Source organism: Ctenopharyngodon idella, chromosome 18, assembly GCF_019924925.1.
Source record: "Ctenopharyngodon idella isolate HZGC_01 chromosome 18, HZGC01, whole genome shotgun sequence".
Classification (NCBI taxonomy): Eukaryota; Metazoa; Chordata; class Actinopteri; order Cypriniformes; family Xenocyprididae; genus Ctenopharyngodon; species Ctenopharyngodon idella.
In genome coordinates this window covers 29,639,147-29,652,972 of record NC_067237.1, presented here as the reverse complement: position 1 = coordinate 29,652,972, position 13,826 = coordinate 29,639,147, and the positions used below count along the sequence as shown (strand labels likewise).

The following is a 13,826-nucleotide window of genomic DNA, read 5'->3' as shown; positions in this document are numbered from 1 at the left end:
TGAATTCAACGAGTCATCTTGTTAATGTTATAAATGAATTATGTCTCTGTTTGTCATAACTGATTAAAGAGTATCTGGCGCCAACGCACGGTTAAAATAAATACATTTACAGAGTACAATGGTATTAAAAACGGCTTTTAAAAACTGTTCATGATTCAGTTTTGGGGACCGTGACAGAAGTTTGATGCCGTCGTGGAACAAGCAACAGCCGGCATTTTCCTCCTCCCGACTCGAGTGCCTCATCTTCTTAATCTCCTCACGTAAATGATTACATTTCTTCCCCACCGCAGAAACCACCACAGGTTCATCAATGCCGTCAAAATTATTCATTTTTCTGTTTTTGTTGATCACAAAGTAGATAAGGAAAACTAGGATGCCGGGTGTATTCAGAGCGCCGCCATTACCGTTTACAGTGCATGTAATGGTGCGCTGTGATTGGTTGAGCGGATATATCGCATTCTGCAGAGAAAGGAGACTGGTGTTTGTCGCGGTTTGGAAAGAAAGGGAGAAAACATGACAGAATAACACGACGGATATCGCATTTTGCACCTAAAAATGTTTACTGAAATATCTAAATGCCTCAAAATGTTTGGTTTGAACATTCAGTGCTGTCTAGGTAGGAAGCTCCTCGGGTTTTGAAACACAGCTGCATTCTGTATGACCAGAGACTAATTTTAACTACCCCAGCTTGAATGTGCTCATAAGCTCTAACATGTGTTTCTCTGTAGAAAAGCACTGACCTCATTAAAACCTATTGACACACACCCCGACACACACCTTTAGGTATTAACTCACACATACAGACATTTGTAACCCCAAGAACCCCACACAATCTCACACATAACAACAACCTTCAGCTGATCGACCACTCTAAACCCCTCAGGCATACAGTGTCCTGTTGAAGGGTGTGACAAAGTGATATACTGGCTCTATACCTCTCCTGAGCATCCTCTCGGCTGCCTCCTTGGACACCAACCATACTTCGGTAACCCTGGCAACTGCCATCATGGAGAGATAAATTGAAAGCAACTGTCTTGATTCGCCAGGTGCCAGTGTCAACAATGAATCAGAGGGTTCTTTTCCGCCGTCTCTCACGGATCTTTCTCTCTTTAGGTAATAGCAGCTTGATAGAAAAAGGACTGACGCTTGATCCGAAGTCACAGACTAAGTCCCCATGCTGTCATCATGCTGTGAACAACTAATCCACAAACTCATACGTGTGATATCATCTCTACTTTACCCACAGGATGTACATAATGAAACATATCCTGTGAAATATATGCCAAAACTCTCTCACTCACGGTTGGTATTGTTAGCTAAATCTGTAAAAAATTGTTAAACGAAAATAAGCAGGGGTTTTAAAATGACTAAAACTTAAATAAAAATAAATTAAAGCTAAAAAGAAATATAAAACAAAACTAATATAAATGACAAAAGTCCTTCAAATTCTCAAATTAAACTAAAATTCAAATGAAAACTGAAAATATAAAAAACTAAAATAATTTAACTATATATATATATATATATATATATCAGTGTTATTTACATACTGTTATCGTATTTAATAATTAGAATTATCTTTAATAATTTACATCACAAAAATAGTTTCAATGTGACTTCATTTTTAGCTCAGCTTTGACATCAGCTTTACCGCACTGCTATTAAACTATGCTTTTCTTTAAAAATGCCAGCTAAAAATATCTTCGATTGACAATAGGAATAAAGCCAAAAAGACATTATCTGGAAGAAATGACCCTTTGAAAAAAAATTATGTTGAGACCGACCAGTCCTGCCTCAATGGAGAGATTCATACACTTTGTAATAACAGAATAAGGCATCAGAATCAGTCATTATCTTGCAAAAGGTTATTTGCATAAGTGCACAATCGTAAAATGGTCTCTGTGGACGGACTAAGATGAAAGAATGAAATGAGTTATGTCTCATTCTCTCTCATCATCTCTTCCGTTCTTCTGCTGGAATCTCTCTCTGTCTGTCTTGCCCCTTTTAGGGGTTAATTGAGTGTAATGGAGTCGGTGTGAAGCCTCTCCTCTGGCAGAGCATAAATGTGTGTGTGTTTGTGTTTATTGGGTCATCCTATCCTCCCAGCAATTTTGGAGACGCCGCTATCAACAAGAAATTACCTATCTCTCCTCCCCCTCTCTCTCTCTCTACATTCCTTCCTTTTATTTTTCCTTTTTATTCCTTTAGAATATTTTGCAATGAGAACTGTTCTATCAAAAGAGGACCTGGGTGAATCACATGAAACCTGTCAAGAAATGACATTATTTCAAACCAAAATCAAAAGAAAATTTTTGTGTGTAAATATATATATTTATATACGAGGTGTGTCCAGAATATAATGAGAATGAAGTTCCTATACTTGAGAAGGGCTCTATGAAGGGAGAAGCTGGCCAAGGTCACTTGGGGTGGGGTGCCAGATATACGTTAGAACATTGTTCAGTTGCATTCCATTCCAGAGTCGAGACTTCTTTTTCGTGACACGTGACTGGTATTAAGAAAAATGCAAGCGAGTTTGAAACAGCAATACGTGTTAAAATTTTGTGTGAAATTGGGTTGAAGTGCATCAGAAACCTTGGAAATGGTGAGGAAAGCTTATGGAGAAGCTGCGCTATCATCTGCACAAGTGAACCAATGGCACAAGGCCTTCAAGAAATGACAGGGTTTTGAAGACGAACAATGATCAGGACGCCCCTCTTCGTCAAAAATGGAACAGAATATGGATGCAGTGAGGTCTGTTGTCAACCGTGACCAATGGCTCACTATCAGAATGACTGCAGAGGAAACGGGAATGACCAAGTCAATTGTTCATGAAATCGTGACTTTTGAACATGACAAAAGTGTAGGCAAAACTTGTCACCTGATCAGAAGGTGACACCGTCAACTCGTTTGCTAAGACCTGTCGGCCTGTTTGGAAAGAGAGCCTGATTTTTTGAGTTTAGTGATCATGGAAGATGAATTCTGGGTGTTTGAGTACGATCCCGAGACGAAGAAACAAAGTTCAGACACACCCAAGTCACCTTGTCCCAAGAAAGCTCAAAAGTCAAATCAATGTAAAACTGCAAATAGTTTTTTTTTTTTTTTTTTGATTCACATGGAATTGTCACTACGCAGGCTCTGAATGCCATCTCACTTGAAGACTGTAGTCACATGGACTATTTTAACAATGTCTTTACTACCTTTCTGGACCTCAAAAGGTGCAATGACGTTGCTGCCTATGTGTGGTTCAGAAACCCTCGGATTTCATCAAAAATATCTTAATTTGTGTTCCAAAGATGAACAAAGGTCTTACGGGTGTGGGACGACATGATGGTGAGTACTTAATGACAGAAATTTCATTTTTGAGTGAACTAACCCTTTAAGATGTTCTGCATTATGACATTTTTTCAAGGCAATTATAATACTGCCACCTCCAATTCTCAGTTTTTTTTTTTACATATAACATATTTTATCATTTACAATTTTTAAACAATATCAAATATTTATTTATTTATTTAATTCTGGCGTGAAATGTGACCTGGACATGTTTTTGTGAGATTCACCCATAAAGAAATGTCTCTACTACCATTTCTTTGCTTCAACTATCTGTTAAAGCCAAGCTTAAACTGAGAATGACCATAAGTGTGGATAAGCAAGAGGTCAGTGGCAAGAATGAGCCAACAGGAATGCAAAAGATCATATTGAACTCAGCGCCACCTCTTAAATCTCCCAGCGGCCAATAGGAAATCAGCAGACTCATTCCTCCAATCCCAGCTCTTCCGTCTACGGGTGAGTGTTGAGGGAGTGGCAGGTCTGGATGTCCTGAGGGTGGAATCCATCACTGAAAGCTCCAGACTGAGAGAGTGCTCTTTCAGAGTGACACCTCATTTACCTGCCTTGCACAAACAAAATGGATTCCCTTTTGCCATCAATAAATCACTCAATTCTCCTTCCCTCTCTCTTTTTCCTCTCTAAACTGAGCTCATAAATCGGGAAAGTAATGAAACAGCAGAAATGAGGTAAGGTCTACATTTTAGCCTCTTAGCTGGTGGTAAAAAAGACATGTTAATGATGAGTTATGAGCTTTCGGCAGCTTTCAGTCAAACCAGCCCACTTGAAGGCTTTTATGATCATATTTTCACAGGAAAGTAAACTTACACTTAGTTTTCACTGTGCATTATTCATTAGGAACACTGCAACAGATTTTCAGGATTTTAATGAGTTATCTTTTTGTCACATGGGTGAAAAAAGCTAAACCAGCAACCGAGAACAATGTGGTTGTAGTCAGGTCCCAATATTCCAATTTGAACAGCTAATTCAGAGCTAAGCAAAAAAGAGTTGTGTGCATGACTTCTAAAACATCACAAAGAACGATCTCCCAGACTGTTCATTATTTCTGAACACTCTGTCTATGACAGATTTCATCAAGGTGCTGTATCATATATTATATAACTTGCTTAAAGGCAGTTTTTGGGATTGACAACAGCATTTAAATGTGGGAATGAATCCCATAAATTAGCATTCTGTGTACAGGAGGCAATGGCTGGCGAGTTTAAAAACGACCACTGACATACACTGTAAAAATGAATTGTTGGTTTAACTTAAAAAATAAGTTGCCTAAAAATTTTGAGTTCAATGAAATAAAAAATTTGAGTTAATACAATGAAGGCGATTGGTTAAACTCTAATTATTTAAGTTGATTTGACAAAAGAAAAAATGTTGCGATAACAAATCATGAAAATAATTTTTTACAGTGTAGTGTTTGGTTTCAGCTCACTTGGCTGCAAAGATGCATACACAATAATCTAAAAAAAAAAAAAAAGTATGCTTCTCGCTGGAAAAATTGACCATTACTGTAAAATTTTCAGTACAAATATCTAGACATTCTTAAATTAAGATAAATGTTAGTTTACGCTTAAAACAAGAAAAAATAATTGCCAATGAGGTAGGAAATTAAACTTAATTCAACAGGAAAAGTTTATTTTTTTCCCCAGTGATATTTAAAGAACCTGAGCCACTGCCAGACTAAATTTCTTGTAGCACATATTTAATATAAATATTTCCAATTCATCATTATATTATCTAATCTCATTAAAAACTAACGGTAACGCTTTATTTTACAGTGCCGTAGTTACACGTTACTACATGTACTTACTAACAGTAAATTATGCATAATTACAAGTAACTAACCCTAAACCAAACCCTAACCCTAACTGTAACTCTATAGTAAGTACATGTAGTTAATTAATAGTACTCAGTACTTATTTGAGTAATTACAATGTAACTACGGCACTGTAAAATAAAGTGTAACCAAACTAACAACTTGATGGTTTATATATTTGACAAGCATGGACAAACAGTTTGGGATATATATTCAGTGACACCATCACCTTGATCTGAAGCTTCATCTGCTCTTTTACTTTTTATAACTTATGGATTCATGGCAAGAGCTAAAGTTAACTCAATATAATACACTGCAAACCAATAACATTCGCACTTGACCTCTGACCTTTGTTTCCCCTGTGTTGTTGCCTTCTGTGCACCAAGCGACCTGTGATCTCTAAATCCAATTTGACAATGTTTAGAACAATGTGTCATGGCCTCGAATCTGACCCTGAACAGGAAGTGGGCGGCCAGTACTGACCGCACCGCTACAGCACTAATTACACACTCTCCTGGTCACCATGGTCACCTCAGGGAGTGACAGGTGGACACAGCTAGACAAAGGGCCAGAGAGAAAGAGTGGGGAATTTTATAGAAGACCGGACACCAAGGACAGACGCTTTGGCTTAATTCCTGTATGTATCATCACATTCTGTGTATTAAACAAACACACAAACCACACACACTGGTGCCGGGGGTTCTGATTATTAGCAGGCCAGGATGTCAGGAAATACTGACAGATGGACAACTAGGACAGAACACAGCAAACACCCCTCAGGACCAGACAAAGAAAGACAGTGAGCCCTAAATTGTTGTTCAGCAGCAGTACACTACACCTGCTGGTAAAATTAGAGTCCTTAGGTCTAAATTAGCACACAAAGCCACACTTTTTCTGAAGGAAGTTATGCAATGCAAAAGAATCACTTCAGAAAGTAGCCATCACTTTTCTAACCTACAAAACTGCAATATGTATCCTGTACAATAACAAATAACTTTGAAACATGGTTATAGTAAATACTATTCTAAAATCTGGTAAGCTCCCAATCTAGACAGCATTTTAAGGCATCACAGGCATGTAATGTTGCTGCCTCTGGGTTTTGCCAAAATGCAAAGAGAAAAGGTATATATATACATATATATATATATATATATATATATATATATATATATATATATATATATATATATATATATATACACACATATATATATATCCTTTGTGGATAGGCTAATCCCAGAATGCAGTGAGGTTTATAATCTGTACTAGATGGAGAGCTGAGAGAATGTATAAATGTACATTACTGTTCAAAAGCTTGGGGTTAGTAAGATCTTTTTTCCTTTTTTCCCAGCTTTGTCATCACAGGAATTAATTACATTTTAAATATGTTAAAATAGAAAATGGCTATTTTAAATTTTATTAATATTTCACAATATTATTGTTTTACTTTCAATTAAATTAAATTCAGCCTTCATAAACATAAGACTTCTCTCTCTCAAAAAAAGACAGACCCCATACTTTTGAATGAAAGTGTATTTATATTTCATTCAATACTAACAATTGTTGATAGAAAAACAGTTCATCATCTAATTGAATTTATTGTATGATTTGCTGATTAACAGCATTAATCCAACTGAATAAATAATATATTATTAATATTACTAATATAATATTTCCTGAAAAATGTCTCCAGATAATTCAAAAACATCAAATTATTGTTGCAGATGAAAGATTTGAATAGACAAAAAGTGGCTTAAGAAGTCAATATATTTTTTGGTTTATTTCAGTATCATTTCCAAATCAAGAGTATCATGTTGTTAGCTTAGCAAAATGCTAACGTCAAAGTCAATCCGAATCATGTGCGTTACACAGTTTTGTGTGGCATAGGTGTGATTTAGCACATTTCAGATGAGTTTTTCAGACAGTAGAACCATTACACCTGCTCTAAAAGGCAGTGCAGTGATAAACAGCCTTTGCTGTCTCTCCAGTGTCAGATTTGTGCTGATTAGTGCTACAACACAACCACCAAACACCCACTACCCACCAACCCTTGGAATAATTTAAAGTATTTCTTATTTACATTAGACACAAAACTAGAAGTTTGAATTTCAAATTAATCTATGTAAGTTTTACACTTTCTTCATCCATTTGGAAGCTACACAATTATAAAGTGCTATGTCTCACGGTCTCTAAAAACCTGTCAATCATCTCCCTGCAATAAATACACAATATGAGATTTAAAGCAATATTGCTGGGAAATTCAATAAGGCTTGTTGGAGTCCCAAAACACAGTCAATTCCAGCAATGTCCTGCAGCTCTGTAGGAGAGGAGAGTCTAATCTGAATATATATTAAACATTTGAATAGCACGATTTAAAAGCAGTAAATGTCGATCAAGCAAGGATGTGATAGATTACAACAGAGTTAGTATTTTAGATGGAGGCGAACGAGCAGAGAAATCTGAGTGACTTCATTCATTACAGGTCTCAGAGGCCATAAACAAAAGGGCATATGATAACTCATAAAACACTTGGCATGCATTTTAACAGTAACAGCATCAAAACCACATACATAACCTCTTAAAAAAAAAGACCATAAAACATCCACAAAGAAAACAATTTTTGATTTAATCGTAATTTCTTGAAGTACCTTACAGTAACATTTGTGTACCACGGTATGAAAATATAACCAAACGGTACCATGGAATTACCCTTACAAAAAATTACTATGGTGGTTCCGTGGTACACTAATGGTAATACTAAGGTATATTGTATACCATGGTACTTCCAAGAATAGGATGCCACTACCCTGAAACATGTTCAAGCACCACAATACCAAGGAATTCTTAACATGTACCATACTACTACTACCATGTTATTCTTTGAAATACCATGCAGTACCATGTAAATGCCATTCAACATGTATTTCAGTACCATGGTATACTTCAAAGTACCATAGTATTACCACTTCATACCACCTTTACAGAAATGTACTTTGCAGTGATGATAACAGATTTTAAGTGATATTGTACTTTGAAATATAAACAAAATACCATGGAACTTTCTTACATCCAAAATACCATGGTACTTTTTGTAAGTGCATCACCGAACCATGTGATAGTCACAGTACTTTTGTAAGTGAAGATATTAGAAACAGAATTATCAATGCACACTTTGTCATTGTTTGACCCCTCTTATTGGGGCCGATGTGTGACCGATATGTTGAGAGTTATAATTAAATCATTGATCATTTGGCAGTGCTGTTAATGGAGGAATTAATAATCACAGGCCCAGACAGAATCTGCTGACTTTTCTGTGCTTTTTTTTTTTTTTAGGTGAGGGATATAAACATGGAAAAATGTGGGTAAATTGATAAAAACTACACTCTAATACACAAAATTCTGGGTTATTTTTAAACCAAATGCTGGGTTGTGACTGCTGGATACAGAAGCTGATGACAATTGTAAAAGTGATTTTAAAGGTACACTATGGCTGCAAGTCTTAACGCACAGATCAGATCTTTTGACCATATCTGATTTTTTGGCCAGTCTGTTTACATTCACTTTAGACGTGACTGGTATCCGATATCTGTGTTTACATTAATTCCTGCCCAAAATGATTGTCATTGATAGCTTTACATGCACATGCATAGACCCTCAGGTTTTGAATGGCCGTGCTATTAAAATTATTTATATATTACACATCGGGTGGCCATGATTACCTGCCAGAATGGATAAGTTAACAGCTGTCAGTGGATGTTTTGCAGCATGAAATCTGACTGAACGGATATAGACCTGGAAAATAAAGGTAATTTGTGTTTGTTATTTTATCTACAGTCATTAGATCTAGAATTCTGAAGTGAAATAAAGTTGCAGGTAAGATTACATTTATTTAAATAAATTCAAATAGGAATGATAACGAGAGAGAGAGAGAGAGCGAGGGAGAGAGAGCACGTGAGAGAGAGAGAAAGAGTAGCCTTGTGGTGGCTTGGAATTCCTAGGGGAATCGGATATGCGTGTTTAGACATAGGTTGCATGTCCACATATCGGATATGTATCTGATTTAACACCACATTTGGAAGTAGCTCAGATCGGATGTGAAAAAATCAGATCTCGGTATCGGTAAGATTTTTAATGTTTTTAAAAGAAGTTTCATCTGCTCACCAAGACTGCATTTACTTAATTAAAAATACAGTAAAACAGTGATAGTGTGAAATATTATTACAATTTAAAATAACTGTTTTCTGTTTGAATATATTTTATAAAGTAATTTATTCCTGTGATGGCAAAGCTGAATTTTCAGCATCATTACTCCAGACTTCAGTGTCACATGATCCTTCAGAAATCATTCTAATATGCTGATTTCCTGCTCAAGAAACATTTATGATTATTATCAATGTTGAAAACAGTTGTGTACTTTTTTTTTCAGGATTCCTTGATGAATAGAAAGTTCAAAAGAACAGCATTTATCTGAAATACAAAGCTTTTGTAACATTATACACTACCGTTCAAAAGTTTGGGGTCAGTAAGAATTTTTATTTTTTATTTTTTGAAAAGAAATTAAAGAAATTAATACTTTTATTCAGCAAGGATGCATTAAATCGATCAAAAACGACAGTAAAGACATTTATAATGCTACAAAAGATTCTATTTCAAATAAATGCTGTTCTTTTGAACTTTCTATTCATCAAAGAATCCTGAAAAAATGTACAATTGTACACAATAAATGTTTCTTGAGCAGCAGATCAGCATATTAGAATGATTTCTGAAGGATCATGTGACACTGAAGTCTGAAGTAATGATGCTGAAAATTCAGCTTTGATCACACGAATAAATTACTTTATAAAATATATTCAAACAGAAAACAGTTATTTTAAATTGTAATAATATTTCACAATATTACTGTTTTTACTGTATTTTTAATTAAATAAATGCAACCTTGGTGAGCAGACAAAACTTCTTTTAAAAACATTAAAAATCTTACAGATTCCAAACTTTTGACCGGTAGTGTATCTGTTCAATAAAATACCCTACTCACTTGTTGAGTAATAAAAACGCCATCTCTGTGTCGCTTTTACAACATCAAATCCCTCAGATCTCGCCATCTTCAAAAAGCCAAGCTAATGTCGATTCTGGTTTTATTACGAGCCCTGTCATGTTCTCTTTTTGCCAGCAGACTCTGCTCTGTTCGCCGTTTTTTTTTTTTTTATTAAGATGTGATTACCTGGAGGTTCGAGATTTAACGTCAACCTTGTCAACCTTTCTCGCTCGTTCTCACTCCCACACCATACAAACGTCAAAGTAGCAGGAGCAACTTTTCTCTATTTACGGATATGACAAGACAAGCATAGGAAAGTGATGTATGCATGCAATTTCCCACAAAAACCATCCCGTAAAAACCATCCCGTCTGGTCTAAAATATAAACACTAATAATAGGCTTACCATAGTGAATCAGGGTAAGACAAAAACAAGTTTTGGAAGAAGGATTGATGGTGAGAATTGACTCACCATTAAATTTTATTAATTTTAAACAAAAAAGTCACAGTGTACCTTTAATTTACAACCAATTCTGGGTTAATTTTAACATTTTAATCCAGTAGTAAAGTAATTTTTAAACAATAGTTGAGTTAAAAAAAGAAAAAAAGAAAAAAGCCCAACATGTTGTTTTACACATTTTAACATTCACCCATTTTTGACCCAATGCTGGGTTACTAAAAAATGACCCAAATTGGGTTGTTTTTAACCCAGCATTTTTAATAATGCTATTGATATTAGAGTGTATAATAAAATTAACCAAAATATTTCATAAACGAACACCCAATTGACCATATTTACGAATGACGAGTAGAAATTTGCAGAACTTTGGGCGGAGATCTGTAGGTGCAAATAGGACCTGTGGATGTGCGATGCTTACCTGAGGCGTCCCCGGCTGTGGGAGTGCGTGAGGGGCGTGTGTCGGCGTACTGCGTGCGTGCCGGACTCCTCGGTGACGCGCTGGAGGGAGGGCGAGCGGGAGTGTGAGGAAAGTGAGCTGCCTGTGCTCTGCAGGCTGCCGTCGGCCGCCGTGTCGATCCCAGAGTGTGCCAAAGGGGGCAGGCTCCTCAGAGACGGCACGGGGGAGTGGGCGGGGCCGGAGTCAGCCACGTTGTTCAGATTGTTGTCGGAGGCGGAGCGAGGCAGCGAACGTGATGATGTCAGAGTGTCGCCTCCAGTCACGCGCCGGCGATTTGTGTAGGAAGGCGTTTCCCTGAAAGGCACTGGAAAACAGGAAAAGCAGGTGTCAAGAAAAGGGCACATTGAACAAGAGGGGGCCGTACCTGACAAAATGTCAGGTACAATTAGCATAATTTGTAAATGAAGGGTACAGAGACCTCATCAGGCATTCAAAGAGGTAAACAAAAGATGTACTCAAATTACAAAGTGCCTCATCTATAATTTATAACCAAAACACACTTTCTCCTGACCGCTACTACAGGGGTCATTTGCTTGGGGTGGTTTTTGGGTAAAGAACTGAATATTACACAACAAACTGTCTTGTTTTCCAATAACCAAGATATGAGGCTATTTTTTTTCCCAGTGAGGGAAGCAATTTATAAAGAGCATCAACACTAGATGGCAATATCTCACCTCTCCTAGATTCAGGTAAAACACTGTACTGTTGCTGTTTCAAAACTAATATATAGTTTAAAATGCAAGCTGCCGTGTATATCAGGGTCAAAAGAGCTCATATGGCTCAATGACAGCCATATTTAATGATAGAATGAGAGAGAGAGAAAGAGACAAGCAGGATAAAAGAGTGCACTGCGCTGTCATCCTGACATATGGTTTGCTGTCAGTCTCATAGCTGATTCTCTCTAATCTCTAATGTAAATTAAGTATTGATCAAACCGCTGTACTGAACATCCACCTGTCACCTGATCAGATATGAACAGCTCTCTGCCAATCAGAGCAGGGCGTGAAACAAGAAACAAGAACGCGCACAACACAATACATCCTATAACAGTGGACATGTGCGATGATTTAATTTATAATTCAAGACACTGCATTTTTATATATATATATATATATACACACATACACACACACATAATTTCTGAGAAACTAACCATAGATAGATAGATAGATAGATACAGTACATAGATAGATAAACAGACACTTATTTTCCACTTAAATAAGGAAAAACGAAAAAAAAAAAGTCTGATTTACAGATTGTTTAAAATTGAAAGATGGAGCGGTCACAGTGATAATGATCCCGGTCATGAGTCGGAACTGCAGGTGGTGAGTAAAACTGCTTCAAATGTCTGTTTTGTTGGCAATAGGCGCCTAAGTGCATATAATGTAAACAACACAAACGTAGTGAATTCATAAATTCATTATTCATCATTCACTACATGCTATATTCATTATAGTGATTTAAAAGTTATCCAGGGATAATGCGATGGTGTATTGTGTGTGTTTAAATAGAGTTGTTTAGCTGACCATTGATAGCTTGCAGACGATCTCTACACAAAAGCTGTGTATGCTCGTCACTCTTTCGCTTCGCCCACGGCACGCCTCCAGGTGCTCGGCTGTTTTCAGAAAGACTCGGTACAGCTTATCTATCTTTTATGAATATGATAGAACTAAAGACTCTTCGGAGATATGAAGGATGTTATACTACTCTATAGGTACTCAAGATTAACATAAGATTGGCAGAAACTGTGTGTGTTATGTACCCTTTAATGTTATGAAGTGCTTTATTCGTGCGTGTGATGCTGATGCAGAAGCTGGTCAATACTAAACCGGCATTCTGACGTAGAACCTGGACGCTATTTTTGTTTTGTTTTTGCGCACAAAAAGTATTCTCGTTGCTTTATAAAATTAAGGTTGAACCACCGTAGTCATGTGGACTATTATAACAATGTCTTTTCTACTTTACTGGGCCTTGAAATTGGTAATTAAATTGCTCAAGTTCATCAAAAATATCTTAATTTGTGTTCCAAAGATTAACGAAGGGTTTACGGGTTTGGAACGATATGAGGGTGAGTAATTAATGACAGAATGTTCATTTTTGGGTGAACTAACCCTTTAGGTAAATGTATCTTGTTTTAAAGGATGTTTAAATAAAACTTACTGGTAAACCAGTGGTAAAAATTAAGAAAATTAAGAAAATATTTTTCCCCCTGTGCAGCTGAATTCTGTTCAGTTTTTAATGCATTTTATTATGATTAATTTTACTAAATTAATGTCAAACTGACAGTACTAATAATTATCATATACATTATCTCACAGAAGTGAGTACTCTCTTCACATTTTTGTAAATATTTTATTATATCTTTTCATGTGACAACATGAAATAACACTTTGCTACAATGTAAAGTAGTGAGTGTACAGCTTGTATAACAGTGTAAATTTGCTGTCCTCTCAAAATAACTCAACACATAGCCTTTAATGTCTAAACCGCTGGCCACAAAAGTGAGTACACCCCTAAGTGAAAATGTCCAAATTAGGCCCAAAGTGTCAATATTTTGTGTGGCCACCATTATTTTCCAGCACTGCCTTAACTCTCTTGGGCATGGAGCTCACCAGAGCTTCACAGGTTGCCACTGGAGTCCTCTTCCACTCGTCCATGACAACATCACGGAGCTGGTGGATGTTAGAGACCTTGCGCTCCTCCACCTTCCGTTTGAG

At 36.5% G+C, this 13,826-nt stretch overlaps 1 protein-coding gene across 6 annotated transcripts in view; it reads right to left on the bottom strand.

Annotated features, from left to right (window-relative positions):
* Nucleotides 1-13,826, bottom strand: part of shank3a (SH3 and multiple ankyrin repeat domains 3a) — a 323,981-nt gene that overhangs the window by 106,671 nt on the left and 203,484 nt on the right. For all 6 annotated transcript variants that reach the window (XR_007926184.1, XM_051870260.1, XM_051870263.1 and 3 more), the window contains one exon: nucleotides 11,071-11,413. Coding sequence is in view for 5 of the 6 variants with exons in the window: in XM_051870260.1 (XP_051726220.1) it covers nucleotides 11,071-11,413 (343 nt within the window). In the remaining variant the exon portion in view is untranslated. The remainder of the gene's footprint in view (nucleotides 1-11,070; nucleotides 11,414-13,826) is intronic.